Source organism: Alternaria conjuncta (genome assembly GCF_024043145.1).
Source record: "Alternaria conjuncta strain BMP 0040 chromosome Unknown scaffold_20, whole genome shotgun sequence".
In the NCBI taxonomy this organism is placed as follows: Eukaryota; Fungi; Ascomycota; class Dothideomycetes; order Pleosporales; family Pleosporaceae; genus Alternaria; species Alternaria conjuncta.
Window position 1 is genome coordinate 317,294 of NW_026250109.1, and position 17,100 is coordinate 334,393.

The 17,100-nt window shown below is 54.6% G+C and overlaps 6 protein-coding genes across 6 annotated transcripts; 2 read left to right on the forward strand and 4 right to left on the reverse strand.

Moving 5' to 3' along the window:
• Positions 1–484: 484 nt before the first annotated feature.
• On the reverse strand, positions 485–7,894 carry J4E85_010023 (uncharacterized protein; the record flags this gene model as incomplete). Its single annotated transcript, XM_051474240.1, has 1 exon — positions 485–7,894. One exon carries the CDS (start codon positions 7,892–7,894, stop codon positions 485–487), a length of 7,410 nt encoding a protein of 2,469 aa, XP_051322027.1.
• A 1,187-nt stretch (positions 7,895–9,081) lies between these two features.
• J4E85_010024 (uncharacterized protein) lies at positions 9,082–10,007 on the reverse strand (the record flags this gene model as incomplete). The annotated part of the gene is made up of 2 exons (XM_051474241.1): positions 9,082–9,605; positions 9,698–10,007. The coding sequence occupies 2 exons, from the start codon at positions 10,005–10,007 to the stop codon at positions 9,082–9,084; spliced, it is 834 nt and encodes a 277-aa protein (XP_051322028.1).
• Positions 10,008–11,125: 1,118 nt separating this feature from the next.
• J4E85_010025 (uncharacterized protein) lies at positions 11,126–12,085 on the reverse strand (the record flags this gene model as incomplete). The annotated part of the gene is made up of 3 exons (XM_051474242.1): positions 11,126–11,931; positions 11,980–12,026; positions 12,075–12,085. The coding sequence occupies 3 exons, from the start codon at positions 12,083–12,085 to the stop codon at positions 11,126–11,128; spliced, it is 864 nt and encodes a 287-aa protein (XP_051322029.1).
• Positions 12,086–12,325: 240 nt separating this feature from the next.
• Positions 12,326–13,132, forward strand: J4E85_010026 (uncharacterized protein; the record flags this gene model as incomplete). Its single annotated transcript, XM_051474243.1, has 1 exon — positions 12,326–13,132. The coding sequence occupies one exon, from the start codon at positions 12,326–12,328 to the stop codon at positions 13,130–13,132; it is 807 nt and encodes a 268-aa protein (XP_051322030.1).
• A 1,440-nt stretch (positions 13,133–14,572) lies between these two features.
• On the reverse strand, positions 14,573–15,519 carry J4E85_010027 (uncharacterized protein; the record flags this gene model as incomplete). The annotated part of the gene is made up of 3 exons (XM_051474244.1): positions 14,573–14,938; positions 14,991–15,319; positions 15,498–15,519. The coding sequence occupies 3 exons, from the start codon at positions 15,517–15,519 to the stop codon at positions 14,573–14,575; spliced, it is 717 nt and encodes a 238-aa protein (XP_051322031.1).
• A 643-nt stretch (positions 15,520–16,162) lies between these two features.
• J4E85_010028 (uncharacterized protein) lies at positions 16,163–16,899 on the forward strand (the record flags this gene model as incomplete). Its single annotated transcript, XM_051474245.1, has 2 exons — positions 16,163–16,210; positions 16,264–16,899. The coding sequence occupies 2 exons, from the start codon at positions 16,163–16,165 to the stop codon at positions 16,897–16,899; spliced, it is 684 nt and encodes a 227-aa protein (XP_051322032.1).
• Between the last annotated feature and the right edge of the window lie 201 nt (positions 16,900–17,100).

A 17,100-nucleotide genomic window follows, 5' to 3' on the forward strand; every position in this document is an offset into this window, starting at 1 on the left:
CTCGATGTTCCACTCAGACACGCCTCAATTTCAAAAGGAACAGTATATATTACCCAATTTGATATCCAACTAACCCCAAATTCCAAATCGCGCAACCTCCCTTTCCTCCGCCCAGTATCCCCTCCCGTTCATTCCCCAAACATACATAAGAAAAGCTATATAACCAAGAGAAATTTGTTGTGTTGTATACAATTTGAGCTATAACTTCGAGAAAAACGGTCTTGCGGGGGTATATATTCCAATAGCCAACCTAAGTCGCTGTGCTGTACTGTAAAAGACAGAAGAAAAGGCAACGCGAGCAGTAGAAGCAAGCATTAAGGTAGATAACAGACGCAGAACCCATGATAAGGCAGCGGCAGAAAACGCTCGTATAGAGCAGCGGCGGCAAAGCAACGCAAAAGGAAAAACATCTTTAACAAAGGAAAAGGTTGTTGGTTTTGCAGTTTCGTCGATCTTGTTTGTTTGTGTGTCATGGTCGCAGAATCTACCGTTGTTGTAGTTCCCTTCCAAAGTTCAGTGCTAGTGGCGTGAGTTCGCCATCAACAGTGCTTTCATCGTCGTAGAAGCCGCTTTCGCTAAAAGGCTCGATTTCGGCGTCTTGGTCGTAGGCTTGCTTGCGCATCAGAGGTGGTGTGCGGGGCTGCTTGCCCAGGGCGGGGAAACCGGCTTCGGTTGACGCGCGCGAACTGTTCGAGTTTGTGCGCAGGGGCTGGGGACGCTGCGATGAGGATGAGAGTTCCGAACCACGGCGCGCGTTGGAGGTTGGTGGTGTCATGAGGCCAGAGAGGAAGGACTGGGCGGAGTGAGGCTGCGCACGGGATGGTGTCTGGGTCCGCGTGGTGGTTGAGGTGCCTGCGAGAGCGGAGGTAGCCTCGCCACGGCCCTTGCGCCAGTTACCGATGGCGGCAGCAAGCTGGACTGCTTTGGGGGAAGCAAAGTTGGAGAGCGAGCTCAGAGTTGGGAGAGACTTTTGTCCGCCCGAGATGAGTCGCTCTTTCTCACTTTGCTCCATCTGCAAGTTGGTGCGGATGCGGATTGCGGCATCACGAACGGTCTCGCGATCGAAGGTTGGCTGAGCAAGGGAGTTGATGAGGTCGTTCAGGTCATCAACACGTACACCAAGTAGCTCACGGAGCCAGTTGATCTCAGTGTCGCGTTCCTTCAACTTGGCTGGGGCCTCAGTGTCAACATCTTCAAGCTGGCGCTCGAGAGCTTCGATACGTCCTTCACGCTCCTGTAGCTGCTCCTGGAGAACACCAATAGATTCGCGCAGCGCTTGGGGCGAGATCTTCTCTGCGCCGCTAGGAGCAAACGAAGAGGTAGACGTAGGAGACTTGGATGCTGCTGCAACAGCGGCGTTGGCGGCTTCCTTTGCGACCTGAAGTTTCTCTTCCAGCAACGCGATCTTGTCCTTGAAGTGGTCGAGCTTGGAGTCGGCGAGCGCAAGTTTGTCGTTGTGGAAAGCATCAGCACGATCCTTGTCTTCACGCGCGAATTCCAGAGCGCGAGCATGTTCATGCTGCATGTGCTCAAGTTGGCGTTCGAAAGTGCGCTGCTGCTCCTGCAGGCTGTGTCTGTTGTTCTCGATCGCTTCCTGTACGGCTTGTTTCTTGAGGTCGGAAGCGGCTTCCAGATCCAGTTCGTGCTTCTCCTTGGCTGTATCAGCATCCAGGCGAACCTGGTCCAGCTCAGCGCGGACACGAGCGACCTCGCTCTCAAGCTCGTGGCGAACGATGTTGACTTGGTTGTTAGCTGCGTCAACATCGGCCTCCATAAGCACGCGGGTGCGGCGGATCTCAACGTGCGCAGCATCCCTAGCCTCGCGCATGTCACGCTCGTAGCGCTGGGCGTTCTTCTGGTGCTCCAAAGATTCCCTCCTCAGCTCTTCAATTGTCTCCTCAAGTCTGGCGTTGTGCTTCTGGGTTTGCTCGAGATGAATCCTGAGTCTCATACCCTCACGTTCCTGGGTCTCCAAGCGCTCGAGCTCCCTCTCCAGACGCTCTCGTGTGCGACCTTCAGCTTCAATGCGTGCGCTGAGGACCTCGTACTTGGTTGCGGAGGCCTCCTCGTTCTTTTGCCATTGAGCACGCTCAGATGCGATCTGCTGTGAAGCGGCAACCATATCTTGCTGTAGCTTCTCGAGTTTGGTGCGCATCGACTCGCGTACTCGGGTTGCCTCCTCGGCCTGGAAGCGCGCCTCTCCGATAGCCTTGCGCAGCTGCTCTCCTTCCTCGTGAGCGTGCTGCAGGTCACCACGCCACTTGTTAGCAGACATACGGTGTTCCTCGAGCGTAAAGTTGAGTGCCTCGTTCTCCGCGGTGACTGAATCGAGCCTCTTCTTCAGGTCCTCCTCCGAGCTTTCCAGGGCGATGTTTGTAAGCTTGAGCTGCTCGTTCTCAATATCGAGAGTGGCGAGTCTATCGCGCATGTCGGCTGAATCCGCCTGGTATGAGTTGAGGCTGCGGCGGAGGTCATCTCGCTCCTCTGTCAATGTGCCAATCTTGTGTTCGTCATCACGGGAAGTCTGCTGCAGAAGCGTGAGCTCTTCCTCGGTGACCTTGAGCAGGCGCGCAGAGTCCGCTTCACGAGCCTCGAGGGCTTGGCGGGCCTCAGCTTCCTCGTTGAATCGAAGAGTGGCTTCCTTGAGCATTTCCTCAAGGTCCGCGATACGAACATCCCTCTCCTGAACGGCCTTGGAGTTCTCGCGCTCGGCAACCTCTTCACCGTGGCGCTTCAGGGCTTCCTCAACAAGCTCACGAACCTCCTCAGCCTGAAGATGGTGGCTAGTGGTCTGCGCAATAGAAGCCTTGAGGCTACCGATGACCTGGTAGATTTCGGACATATCGACCTGTGGCTGGGGAATATCGACGGGAGCCTCAAGAGTGGCAGCAGGCTTCTGGTTCGCCAAGGCCTCGGCAACGATAGAACGGATCATATCGGGCTGTACATTTTCGGCAGTTGGCGCACTAGGAGCTGAAGGCTGGTGGGATGCGAGTGCTTCAGCGATAATGGAGCGAATGGCCTCCGCTTGCAATTGCTCCACAGCTGGCGTTTGTTGTGACGCAAGAGCCTCGGTAACGATTGCCTTCAAGTCGTCAGGCCAGATCTGCTCAGGCACTGGGGGTGGCATTGGCTGAGGAGCGTGCGTCTCGAATGCTTCCAACACGATGGACCGGATGTCGTCAGGCTTGACCGATTCCACGGGCTTAGGAAGATGGGTTGCGAGCATGTCAGCAAGGATAGAACGAACGTCGTCAGGCTTGAGAGCCTCAGTCCAGGATGCAATGGTGGTAGAAGCAATCGCATCCTGGACAATGTCGCGGATCTGAGCAGCAGGAACAGGTTCGACAGGTTGTACAGGTGGCTGGTGTTGCGCAAGCGCATCGGTGACGATCTCCCGGATCTTCTCTGGGATCATTGGCTCGGGAACGGGCACCGGAATAGACGTGATCTGTGATTGGTGCATCTCAAGCGCGTCCTGGACGATAGATCGGATCTTCTCCAACTTCCTGTCCTTTCCACGAGATCGGTTACGGTAGTCAACGTCGGTCTCTGCTTCGTCATCTTCGTCGTCGGCATCGCTGTCCAGGCGTGCGCTAGTCGACATGCTACGGCGGCCGCGTCCCGGACGTTGCGACATCATTGCAAGTGCCTCTTGAATGCCTTGCAGGTTTTGCTCTAGCGGGCCAAGACGGTCCTGCAGGAGACGGCCCATGAGGTCATCAACATGCTTGTCGAAAAAGCCACTGCGTGTCTGGACCTTAGACTCGTCTTCAGTAAGAAGACCTTCGTCCCAATCGCTCATGGGTCCGGCGTCAGCATTGTTCATGTGGCGTACAGGCGAGTCGTATGGGAGCGCAGCCCGCTCATCGTCAAACGGATCCTGCACTGATGTTGCAGATCCCTGCATCGGGCGTCCCGGGAAGAATCCCCGACGGGGGCTGGGGCTGGGGGCGTCACTGCGCATCTTGAAGTTGGGTTGCAGGTCATTGCGCTCAAACACGTTTGGCGTTCTCTGGGGGGAAGATTGGTCCCAAGAGGCTTCGTCGCGCTCGACGCCAAAGTCCGAGCCCTCACCATCCATATGCTTCATGACAGCATCAATGTCGTTAAAGGAAGCATCACCAAGTTGGTCGAAATCAGCACTTTCGCTTTCAGGGTAGCCTTTGTGCCTGCCAGATTCCATAGCAGTCTTGAACGAGCCGTCGTCGCTAGGCCTGTACGTAGTTGCTGGGCTTCTGCTTGCGTATCTCGGTGGAGACACTTGAGACTTCTCGGGATCTTCAACCTGAGACGGCTTCGTAACGTGGAAGCCGAAGTCGTAGCCAGCACTGTTGAACTGCGGTCGGAACTCGAAGGGCTTGGCGTTGGCAGAAAGCGTGCTCTTGTGAGAGTGCTTGTTGCCCAGTGGCTCGGGCTCCTCGGTAGTCGGCGTAGGCACATCGCTCGCGTGAGGTGTATCGTCGTCTGCACCTAGATCGCTCTCTGGTGCAGGCGAGATAGGCTCCATGATGACTTCTTCCGTTGGCTGCGACAGAGGCTCGGGGCTCTTCGACTTGGCCTTGACCTGCTCACGTACGGGCGACAGGTTCTCCTTGTCTTCTGCGACGGCCTCCTTTTCGACTTGAGGCTCTTGCTTGCTAGCGTTGGGCTGTCTGACTTCTGCCAAAGGCTGCGATGCAAGCACGGGCTGGAGTGCAAACTTGGGGACATCGTCACCATCAGCGCGGTCACGGCGAGCTCGCTTTTCGCGGCCGTCGGCTTGCTTGGGTCGGCCAGACTCATCCTCGTGGTCCTCACGGCCTTCAGTCTCGGGAGTCTGCGAGCGCGTGTTGTCCGGACGGATGATAGGCACGGCCTTCGAGCGTGTGGCGGGCTTGATGATGTCGCTTTGAGATAGGTTGACATCTCCGAAGATCTTCGAGGAAAAGCTTGTTGGAGCAGGAGCCGGCTTGTTAGGGTTGAAGGTAGACACGCCAGGGTTGAACGCGGGCGCATCTGGCTTGAAGGCTGGCGGGCTGGAGAAGTTGAAGCCACCGGACGGGAATGGAGAGCTGTCTGCCGCAGGCTTGAACACAGGAGCTTCAGCCACAGGCTTGAAGGCTGGAGCATCAGGCTTGAACACGGGTGCATCCGGCTTAAAGGCAGGAGCCGACACGTTGAAGTTGGCCAATGCATCAATGCTGGGCTTGTTGTTGGCTGGGACAGCAGCAGGAGCAGCAGCTGTAGGTGGCTTAACTGCGGGTGCAAAGCTAAAGCCCGAGGAGAAGGATCCTGGCTGGAAAGACGCTGCAGGGTTGAACTTGAACTCCTTAGCTTCAACATTGAGCTTCGAGATGGAGGAACGCGAAGCGTGCTTGCTGTGCATCGCCGATGCAGGCTTGCTGAATGCAAACTTGTTGTCCTTCCATGAGTTGCTGACCTGGGATGGTGCTTGGGAGTGCTGCGCAGAGCTCTGTGTAGGGTTGCGAACCTCTCCATCCTCCAAGCTGGGGTTTGTGTTCTCTGAGATGTTGGTCTTCGCACCGTCGCTGTCGGAGCGAGGGTTCTGTTGGGCAGGGAACGAGAAGGAGACGGGCTTCTGAGACTTGGTGAGTGAATGCGACTTGCTGTGCGGCTGAGGTTGGTGCAGGATCGTTCGCGAGTCCTCCCACGTAGGGTTAGCCACAGCATTGGAAGGCTTGTAGGATACGTTAGTCTCTGGCTCCGTACTGAAGTCACCTCCTTCTGCAAACTGCTTGTCGATAGCTTCTTCCAAGTGATACTCTTCGTTCGCCGCCTCGCGCTCAAGGTTCTCACTAAGATTATGGCGATGACTGCGAGGACGCGGTACAGCAATCTCTGGTGCAGGTTGAGTGGCATGCTTCATAGCCGGAACCTCATCCTCCTCATCTTCATCCTCAGGTACTTCGGCCAGTGTGGAGGACGGACGCAAGCCAAGGACTTGTTGTTGCTGCTGCTGTAGAAGCTGGTTCTGTAGCTGCTGCTGTTGCAGTTGCATCTGCAGTTGGAAGTCATCCCTCTGCGTCGGCGTAATGGGAAACTGCTGACCGGGTCTCATGCCAAATGGAGAGTGTGGCGAGATCATTCCGGAAAGGTCAGGTCTGCTCAAAGCAAGAGCAGGAGACCCACTGCGCCCATCTTGGGAGTTAAAGTACCCAGCAGGCGACCACGTGCCTGAAGGTGAGTAACCATGCTGAGCAAAGTTGGCAGGCGATCCAAAAGTCGAATGACGGTGCATGTGCATGCTGGGACGCTGGTTTCCAAAAGCAGCTGGAGACGCGATTGATTGTCGGGACATATGTCCAGGCGAAGGTCCGAACGGAAAGCCGGCGATGCTACCTTGCCTGGCCATGCGAAGACTGCCAGCTGAGGAGGTCGGGATCGGCGGAGTGAATCCTTGCCCTGGATGTTGCTGTGATGACGCTGTTCGCGACATGGGAAGAGGGATATCTTCTTCGCCACCGATGCTGACACCAAGTGCAGCCAGTTTAGCTTCAAGCAGAGAATTCTCGTAGTCCTTCCATTCTGATTCCTTCGAGACGCGGACCTTGTACTGCTTGTTGGAGTTGGCGCGTTCTGCCTTGACATCCTCCTCAGCAGGCCAGATGGCACGGTTATGTGTCTCTAAGCCTCCAGTACTGAAGCCACGAGTGTCGTAGCCCTGCTGCTCGAGCTGTCGGAGCTTGTTGTTAACAGCCTCTGCAGTCATCGGCTTCGGAGGGAACCCTGGGTTGCCCCTGGGAATGTCTCGCGGTATCGAGATGATGCAGCCCTTGCCCTTGACAATGACCTTCTTTCGCATCCGAGGTTGCGCAGGTGCTGCACCTGGAGGAGCCAAGAACGACTTGCTTGGGGTGTCGGGAAGTGGCTTATTCGACAACTCCTGGTTTACTTTGGAGGCGTCCTTGTTCGACTGCTTGCTGGGAGTTTCATCTGCCGGCTTAGCTGTTTTTGAAGGAGTCGGTACCGGCGTCTTCTCAGCCTGGGCACTGTGTCCGTTCGTGCTGGGACCTGATGCGGAGCTTTGTCTGGCTGTCACCAGCTCAGGATCCGCGTACTTTGAGGCCATCATCTTGCCGAGTGCTTCCTTCTGGTCCTTACTAAAGTGGCGCCAAAAGTCCTGCTGGTTCAGAGTCTTGTTGTTGTTCCTCTGCTTGTGTCCTCTTTTCGGCGGAGGCGCAAGTGGTATATCCGGTTCTCCACCTGATCCCTCTGTATCGCTGCTGTTACTCCGCCAGTCGTTTGTCTCGCGGTTCCAACGCTCTTCCAAGAATCGCTCAACCCACTCTTGCGAAGTCGGGTTCGTGTCGGACGCGCGGGGAGTAGTACCGGACGCTCGCGGTTCTTTGGTGGGAGTCACTAGATTTGGCAGTCGAGAGCGGATTAGATGTTCGAGCGTGAACTGGTTCGGCGAGGCGTTCCGTTCTAGACGCGGGATAAGATGCTCGAGATTGAACTGGTTCGGCGACTCTTCCTGCAGATCTAGCCGGGATGGGAGCAGATGTCCGAGGCCAAATGTGAGTCCGGAGTTTTCCTCTTCAAAGTCGTCGCTGCCGAAGTTTGTCGAGACCTGACGCGACGGATTAAAGACGGGCGGCGGGTGTCTGTACGGACTGCCCCAGCTGGCCGTGTAGTAAGAAGTGTCGGTTCGGTCGTGTCTCGCAGCGTTGGACGGGGTGCGCGGGTTGTTGCCCAGTATGGAGAAGGACGGGAGCGTAGGGAGCTCTGGGCTCGAGTTGGCGAGGGTGCGAGCCGGCGAGGGGGCCGTCCAGGTGGGAGAGACTGCTTCGCGCGCCTCGGGCGGAGTCGAAGCTTCACCAAAGTGCCCGGGAGCAAATGGAGGCGATGAGGGCGGCGGCTGCGAGGACGAGGTGGACCGTCGAGCGTGCATCCAAGGGTTTCCCGCTACAGCACAACTCGACGAGCTGCAACTCTTGTTTTTCCGTCTCGGATGCTGCGCGCGTCAAACAGGCGACAAATGTTCCGACGACGCTGCAGTCAGTGCTCGGGCAAAGAAACGCGCGTAGAGAGTTTCGCGCCGGGTCTGCAGTAGGATTACAAGGTAATATATCAAGGAAAGGGTGGGCTTGGTGGCTAAAAGAGCGACATGGGGTGGGATAGATGCACGATTCTGGAGACGACAGGACGAGCGAACATCCCGAGGCAGCAGCAACAGCGGATGAAGCAGGAAGAGAGGCAGTCGGAGGCGTGCCAGTGTCGTCGACAAAATGTGGACACGGACAGGAGAGCAGGCGAGGCTAATGTCAGCCATGCACGCTGCTAGCGCCTGATGCCAGTTGGCGTCAGGGGCCTTTCCGCCGAGGCCACATGAAAGAGCTGCAGCAACGCCATGCATCAAATATCCCACCCTCCAAGAACTCGTTCGCTCTCAAATTCCCTTGAACTTCAATGTGTCTTTAACCTACATGCAGCTGCAGTCTCATCACCCCTTCGCCTGGTGCTACGACGCGTCTCCGTCACTGCTAATAACACGACATTTCGACATGACATGGGTGCCTCATTGCCGGGACTAACCCTCGCAGCCAATCGTATAACGGCACGTCATGTCTGGATGCGTCATTGGCAGCTGGTAACGACTGGACGACAGATCCTGATACCCCGCCGAAGAAGCTGCCGGACATTCCAACTCCAACCCTGGATATTTCCCACCTGCCACACGCGTCCTATATGTCCATAATGTCTTCTTCGACGCGACGAGCATGGTGCAGCGACATCGAGAAAGGGGACCTGACTAGTGGTTAGACAACGGGAGCTAATGCTGCCCTGCAAGGATAGCGATGTCTTGACAGGCCTGTCGCGCACCCTTCTAGAAAATCCATTGTGCACCCATGTTTAGTTACATGAAGGAGAAAAAGCAAATTCTCCCTTTTGAAGCGATTGTGTGCAAATGACTGGATGGCTGGAACATAAAGAGCTGGAATCTTTTGTCGCGTATCGAATATTACGGGCTGCACTGGCACTGCCCGCCTTCGCCAGTAGTTCCGCCCACGAAAACGACTTGTACGGAGGTGAACCTAAGTTTATCAGCAAAACCGTCTACATCCAACAACGGAAGACTCACGCTGCGGTGGCTGCAAATATCTCCACCGGACGGGCTGTCGTGAAGATAGCCAGAACAGATGCGAATACTCCCGAGAAAGCTGCAACAGCCGCGATTCTGTATGGAAGATTGTTGATCATATACAGTGCGACGATGGCGGTCGACGGGATGATTGCAGAAAGTACCACATTCAGTGCTCGAGCGAACCGGTGGAGGACTTCTAGCTTGACGCGGCCTATACCTGTCTCTTCTGATCCCGCCATCGGCTCCTGGTTTGAGGCTGTGAGCGCTGTGGAGATGTGAGTGGGATTGGTACCTACTAGAACCCTTTTCCGTAGGCGAGTAGGAAGATGAGGTATCAGACTCATTTCTAGCCATCGCGTGAATCTATCGTTGGAAGGTCTGCTAGAGATGGAGATCAAATCTGGATTCTCCATCTCGTCATAGGCTCGATATTCGCAGCCTTCGAGGAAGGATTTCCCTCCTTCCCGGTGCTGCAACCAGACCTGGAGCCATTTCAAATCGTTCTTGTTGGCGCGGTCTAGTTTTGCGATGTTGGCTTGTTGAAGCAGACAGTCGTCGTGAGAGTTGTCAGAACTCAGCCTAGCAATGGAGAGCGCGGTAGATTCATACTGTAGTCTTTCAACTTCCTCCTAATCTCTAGGACTTTTTCCCATTGAGGTTTGTTCGGTGGCTTCTTCATTTCCCATACACTTCTGGCAAAGTTCTTTGTGCTGGCATCCGTGCCATGTTCGTCGACGTAAGTAATAACATCCAGCTCTTGTTCGAGACAGAGAAGCTCAGCCTGCATATACAGCAGACTACGAGCATTCAGCTCGGCGAATTTCTTAAAGATTCCAAGTCCTTGGTCCAGATCCTGTCCTATGAACTTTGCAAGTCCGGGGTAGCCATCTTGGATCTGATCGAGTAACATCGCGGTCATTGTAGAAGTTCAACCGAAAGAAATCGAGCCATCGAGAGCTACGGAGCTGACTGACCCCGCCTTCCTGGATTGCAGTGACGCGACTCAGCCTTGCTGCTTGCACCTGGGCAGTCAGCCGCGCAGTCAGCCAGCTTGGCACACTAGTGATACCCGCCTTCAGCCTGACGCCCTCTTAGGCTGACTTCTGCTGTTTCGTGCCATTTGAGTATTGTTACTTTACTTGAGCCTTTCCTGGAGGCTGTGGAGCATTTGTGCTCAATTCTTGCAACAGAGGGCCTACCCAAGAACTACGCGTATAAATCATCTTCGTAATCAAGAACCTCACGTTGAGAAAAGAGACCAAGTCGACCTATTGACTCCTCTGCGCAACCGACATCAATGGAAATCCCCAAAGATTGGGCCGTCGCGAGCGTGGACTTATGCGAGAAACCTCAACGGACCGGCGTAGGTAACGTGGAGTCCACTACGGACTGGACCTGGAGTAAGTCTTCGCGAGCTTTTGATTCACAATCTAATTTGAGTAGAGGAACAGGCAAATTATAATACTCAGCGGGATATCGACAAGAAGAAGGCTCAGCAGAGTCAGTCGACACAGGTCGCGGAGTTGATGGGACGACAGCAGCAAGTAAATATAGTATCGCACGGGAATCACGTACCACAGGCACAAGTATACCCGCAGATATTTCACCCACAGCAAGGATATCAAACACCGCAACAGAATCAACAGCAGCAAGTCTACCAACCACCGCAGTTGCATCACCAGCAGCAATTCTCAAATTGGCAATGGGATCAAGCGGGTCACTACTACCAACAACTCTATGACAACAACGGTATGCGTTTTCTACCTCACCGGAACATGTCGGTAACTAATGTAACGAAACTAGCTCAGCAGTGGTACACAGTGTGGTGGGACTACAATGAGGGCCGCGTATACCGTACCTTGAAAGACGAGTATGGTCAGTAGCCCTCCTGTTAAACCAGAAGCCTAGATAATATGATAACGTGGATCAATAGGTCGTGATTACAGTGCATGGGTATAGCCCATCATCCGCTGGAGTCCGCATTTCTCATAAGCTAGAGACCCAGCATTTAGCAAACCAAAATCCCAACTCTATACCTCACGCCTTCCCACCCATCCCATAACTATCATACGGAAACTCCTCCAAACTCCCATGCAACCTCCCCCACCCATCATCAATCTCCCCCGGCATACCAACCTTCCTCTTCCCCTCCTTGACCTCAACCTCACTCTTCTGCAACTGCGTCTCCTCATCCTCCTTGTGTTCGCCCGTCAACCCCGCCAGCACCTCCTTCTCCCTCCCCTTATACTCCACCAGCAACTCCGGATGCGGACACCACACAACCTGCATACCCGCTCTCCTGCCCGACTCAACGCCCGGCACGCTGTCTTCAAAAACAAGACATTCTTCTGGCTGGATGGGTGGTTGGCCTTCTGCTTCGAGGGTCTTGTTGAGCGTGGAGAGGGCGAGGAGGTAGATATCTGGTGCGGGTTTACCGCGGCCAGAAGGTATTCTTGGGTCGTCGCCTAGGACTTGATGTTCCTTCTTGAAATGTGCAAACAAATCCCCCAAATGCTTGCTCTTGATCTCAAAGTTGTTTTTGTTACTGCTTGTTGCGAGCGCCATATGTACGCCCCTGGACTTCAACCCTGCAAGTAGGTCCATAACACCTGGTAGTGGCTTCGTGGTGCTGAAGATATCTTTCTGGAGTTCTTTTTGCTCGACGAGGAATTGCTCGTGGGAGATGGGGAGTTGCGCCCAGTCGTGGAAGATTTTGCCGGCTTGGGGGCCGGGCCGGCCTTGTAGTTGTGCTTTTATGGACCAGGGGAGGGGTGGGCGGCCGTAGCGTTCGAGGATCGTGTTGGTTACTATGCTGTAGAGGTCCTCGGAGTCTATGAGGAGGCCTGAGGTGGTTGTTAGTGGTGGTGAGAGGGAAGTAATGGGTGGCTTACCGTCCATGTCGAAGAGCGCTGCTCGGATGCGGGGTGGTGGGGTAGTACTGAGGGCGGTTAGTATGGATGAGTTCAATGTCGAGGGTGTCGCCTACGTAGAGCTCATTTTTGGTGTATCTAGAGAGGTTCTAGTCGACGATTTGGCTGTTTCAAGGTGTTATGCAGGTTCAATTGAGGCTTGTCGAAAGTTGGGGTTAGGTGAATGTTTACCCCACGTGGCCGAGGCACGCTAGTCGGACCCCCGACCACAGACGTCACTTCGAAAACAGATCGACCTTTTCTCCAAACACACCCGCATAACCCATACACACTTTACGCGTCAGATCTGCTTTGGTATCAAGCTATCATGGCATCACAGGAGGAAACAGCGACAAAAGCGGAAGCATCTGCAATCGAGCCCTCAACCCCAGAAATCTTCCCTCCAGACGAAGAGAAAAAGCTCCTCGACGAATCCAACGCGGAGAAAGCTTCAGCGAACAAAACCTTCACATCCGGCGAATACAACGGCGCGATCCAAGGCTACGAAAAAGCCCTAGCAATCTGCCCCTCATACCTCGAATACGACATCGCCGTCCTCCGCTCCAACATCGCAGCCTGCCACCTCAAGCTCTCAGAGTGGAAAGAAGCCGTAGAATCCGCCACACAAGCCCTCGAAGCATTAGATAGGATAGACCCACCAGCGCAAAAAGAGCCAGAAAACGATGGCGCGAACGCAACAACAACGGGCGGCGGCGCAATCGCCGAAATCGACGACACAACCGAACTCTACCTCGACGCTCTCACGCGGACAAACCACACCATAAACGACGTCCACAAGCTCCGCACAAAAGCCCTCCTCCGCCGCGCCAAAGCTCGACATGAAGTCGGCGGCTGGGCCTCGCTCCAAGGCTCCCTAGAAGACTACCAAGCCCTTTCCAAACCGCCCCACCAGCTCTCGAGCCTCGATCAAAAGGCCGTACAAGCCGCATTGCGGAAGCTACCAAGTGAGCTGGATGAAGCGAAGAATACAGAGATGGCGGATATGATGGGTAAGCTGAAACAGCTGGGCAATGGGATACTCAAGCCGTTTGGATTGAGTACGGAGAATTTTCAGTTTACGAAGGATGAGGGGAGTGGGGGGTATAGTATGAATTTTAATCAGGGGGGGAAGTAGATCATGTTGGGATTTAGTAGGTTGAGTGCGTTGAGAGCGTGGTCTCAGACTCGTAGAACATACCGGATGACGGGCTAGATCCATGCAGTGTACTTACGACCTAACCATCTATGTCAATACATTAATGGGGAGGGCTTTGCGGGGAGGAAAGCAACTCACCATCGGTATCTGTCAAAACGCGATATGCTCGCCCCTGATCATAGCTCCACCACTGTATATACCATTCATGGGCTAACACCCTATCGTTAGCTCCAGCCGCATATCATCAAGATAGAAAAGACGCATACCAAAATCATCATAAACCTGCCGGTAAAAATGCCCCGCCATATCTGCCCGCCATTCCAGCGGTCCCTGGAGTTTGACACGAACGCGGTGGCGCTGGTATACTTCCGGCGGGGGCTGGTCGTCTTCTTGGTGTTGTTGACCAAACAGTCCTGCGATTTGTGTTAGTTGGCTTTGCTTGGGGGTGTCTGTTCCGGGTGTGGTTACGCTGGCAGGTGTGGATGTCTTGTGGAGCTGGCATGTGATTAGACTTTAGGATGGTTTGAGGATTCTTGCTGCTTACGCATGAGAAATGGCGTTGTTGGAACGGGGTCGAAGGTAACGATATCGAGATCTGGCGATGGGTTTTCTAGCATTTCGGCGTGGTTGAAGTGGTATAGAAAGGTGAGTATGTAGGCTAGTTTGAGTATCATCTTGCTTGATGTACTGACGTAAAGACGCGGTTGTTGGAAGTGTTACTCTTGGCTGGATGCTGTCAGAACCAGGACTTGGTGTTGATTGTGTGTGATCATGAAGCTGGCGACTGCAGGAGCAGATTATATCTGTCCTACCTTACGGTCCAAGGGGCTGTTTAGTTGTGGCACGATCATGTTGAATATTTCAGGCTACAGTGTGCCAAAGAAACGTATTCAGAAGTCTGACTGTGAGGGCGTATGGCTGTCAAAGGCCTTCACCGGTCTGTCAGGCTGACAATTTGCGTAGCTGACGTGTATTACAGCAACGCCGGGAGAGATATACAGGCTTTTGCTGACAGACTTAGGTTCACCTCCGTACAGTTCGTTTTCGTAGGTGGGCCGGTACGTGTACTTTACATATGAGAAAGATTCCAAAACATAATAAAGTCTTGCATCGAATGCCCCTACATCTTGCAACCTAGATTCAGTCATGAAAACATGATTCGTATTCTTTTGTCATATACTCCATGATGTGATCATTAACCCGCACTGCGCACCAGCACGCTATGATGAGGACTCGGAAATACGCAAGCGACCTATAGATGCAACCTCTCTTCTCCATCTTTCAGTCAAAGGTATCAGACTCCAACCCCTCTCGCCCCAAGAAGAGATTGAGGCAGAAACGCCGGTTACCAGTCATGCGCGCCATGCCCACCCAATCAATCTCGTGCAGTCATACGCTTGTCGCAAGAAGATGGAGCAACTACGCCACCTCCTCAATCTTGGGCTTGTCGCCTGATGCGGCCGCCTCGGGGGTCTTGTCCTGGCTGGCCTTGTTCTCGTCGTCGTTCTCGAGTTCGGGCATGTCGTCGTCATCGTCGTCGCTGTCGTCTCCGCCCATGCCGCCCATACCGGGCATGCCTCCCATTCCACCGGCACCGCCCATACCCTGCATCATGCTGGCCATGTCCATGCCCTCCATTCCGGGCATACCGCCGCCGCCAGCGCCGAGCTTGCTGAAGTCGATGCCGCCGAAGCCACCGTCGCCACCGCCACCGCCGGCCATTGGGTTCATCTGGTTCATGGACTCGTCCTCGGGTGCCTCGTCTTGCTCGTCCTCGTCGACCCACTGTGATGAGTTAGCGTGCTGCTCTTGGATGTTCCGATATCGCTCGGCCTACCTTGTCGAAGTTGGTCTTCAGGAAGTGCATCTTCTTGGTGTCCTTGAGCAGGCGGGGCCAGAACTCCTCCTTCATCTCCTTCTTGCGCAGTACCATTGTGACATCGCGACCGCTGTGGCTTATCTTGGACTCCTTGGGGTCGATCTCGGCGAAGAACTCGAGGTCGATGGCGTATGTGCACTTCTTGGATGTTGAGGTACCCTTGAAGCTGAGTGACTGCTCCTTAAGGTCTAGCTTGAGGTCTGACTCGGGGACATCGGCGGCGACGATGGTGAGGTATACGTAGTTCTTCTCCGGGTCGTCGGCGGACGAGCGTTGCGCCCAGGTGACTGTCGCGCGTTAGCATTTGTTGAGTATAGTAGTTGCAGGCTCTGAAGATGGTATATATCGGTCGCGAACGGTGGTGCAAGGCGCACGTGGAAACGAGGGCTGGGAGCGGGCGAGCAGCCATGTGGTGCGCTCCGATAACATCTCAGAGCTTGCATAGCGGGCAAGGCTGCAGCTTACCTTCGGGAGTGACAGTGGACATGTTGAGGGTGGAAGTTGTCTGTTGTTGTTTCCAATCGAGTTCGGAGAGTCGTTCAGGATGTGGGAGTGGTTTTACGGGGAGTGTGGTGTGTAGTTGTGGTGTAGTGTTTGTGTTGACGAAGCAGATTGAAGGTGGAAGAAATGCAGTATGTGGAGGGACTAGCGTGGAAAGCAATAGAAGCTCTATGGAAACTTGGAGTTGAGGGCCCCGGTTTTGGGCGATCAATTACGGAAAGCAACTCGCAGGAAGATGCAGCGGCAGATTCGATAGGTGTCTTAGATGCGCCTTGCTGTCTCTCCCAGTGCTGCGTCGAGGCAATGCTGGGTGATGCTTGGGGCTAGTGGGTTGTTGCGACTGCCCCGCGAAAGAGCTCAACGTCACAATGGGCCCGAGCTCGATCCTGGAGCGGTTGCAAGGCACCCGAACAACGCCTCGGACCCTTACACGTGCACTCCACCACAAATCACTGCGCCGTATTATACCGACACACTTCCACCGCAACCACATTAGCGAAGTCGACGAGACCCGCTGTCTGAACACCTTCACCGACACCCGCGTTATCCGCATCCACTTGCGCATACACCACCTCGATAAGGCATCAAGCAGTTCAATCGCGCAGAGCACACCACATTGAGCGCCCACCATGGAGACCATCAGAGGTCTCCTGTGGAAGCCCACACCCGAGGAACAAGTACTTACCCTCTCCCCATCCTCTCCAATCCTTACCCTCTAACCCACCCCCAGAAGCGCAAATGCAACGCCCTCGTCCGCCAAAACGTCCGCAAACTCGACCGCGACATCCAACAACTCCGCGCCACGGAACAAAAAACCAAAACCCTCATCCAGCAATCCTCCAAACGCGCCGCCCGCAACCCATCCATGGCCAAGCAAGCCAACCAAGACGTCCGCATCTTCGCCCGCGAGCTAATCCGCGTCCGCAAGCAAAACAACCGCCTCATGACGTCCAAAGCGCAGCTCAACAGCGTGCAGATGCAAGTCAACGAAGCGTTTTCGGTGCGGAAAATAGAGGGGAGTATCAAAGCCAGCACGGGCATCATGAAGGACGTGAATAGTCTGGTTAGGTTACCCGAGCTGACGGGCACGATGCGCGAACTTAGCTCTGAGCTTATGAAGGCGGGGATTATTGAGGAGATGCTGGATGATACGCTGGGCGAGAACGAGATGCTGGAGGGGGAGGCGGATGAGGCTGAGGAGGAGGTCGATAAGGTGTTGAGTGAGGTGCTGAAGGATCGGTTGCCGCCGAGTAAGGCCAAGGAGGAGGAGTTGCCGGCTGCGCCGCAGGCGGAAGAGGAGGAGGAAGAGGATCAGGCGGAGATGTTGGCGCAGATGCGGGGACGGCTGGAGGCGCTCAAGAGCTGAGTGGGAGGGGTTGTATATACGGGCATCTTTTGGGTTTTTAGACTAGACAGAGCGTGCGTGATGCGCTGATTTGGTGTTGCGGCGTACTATAGGAGCAGTTGCATACCCCCCAAATCTGAAGTGCGGACACGATGGCACAGTCCATCTGTCGTAGCAGACATGATCACCACATTTCTGTTATGATTTACGTGGTAGCAACGT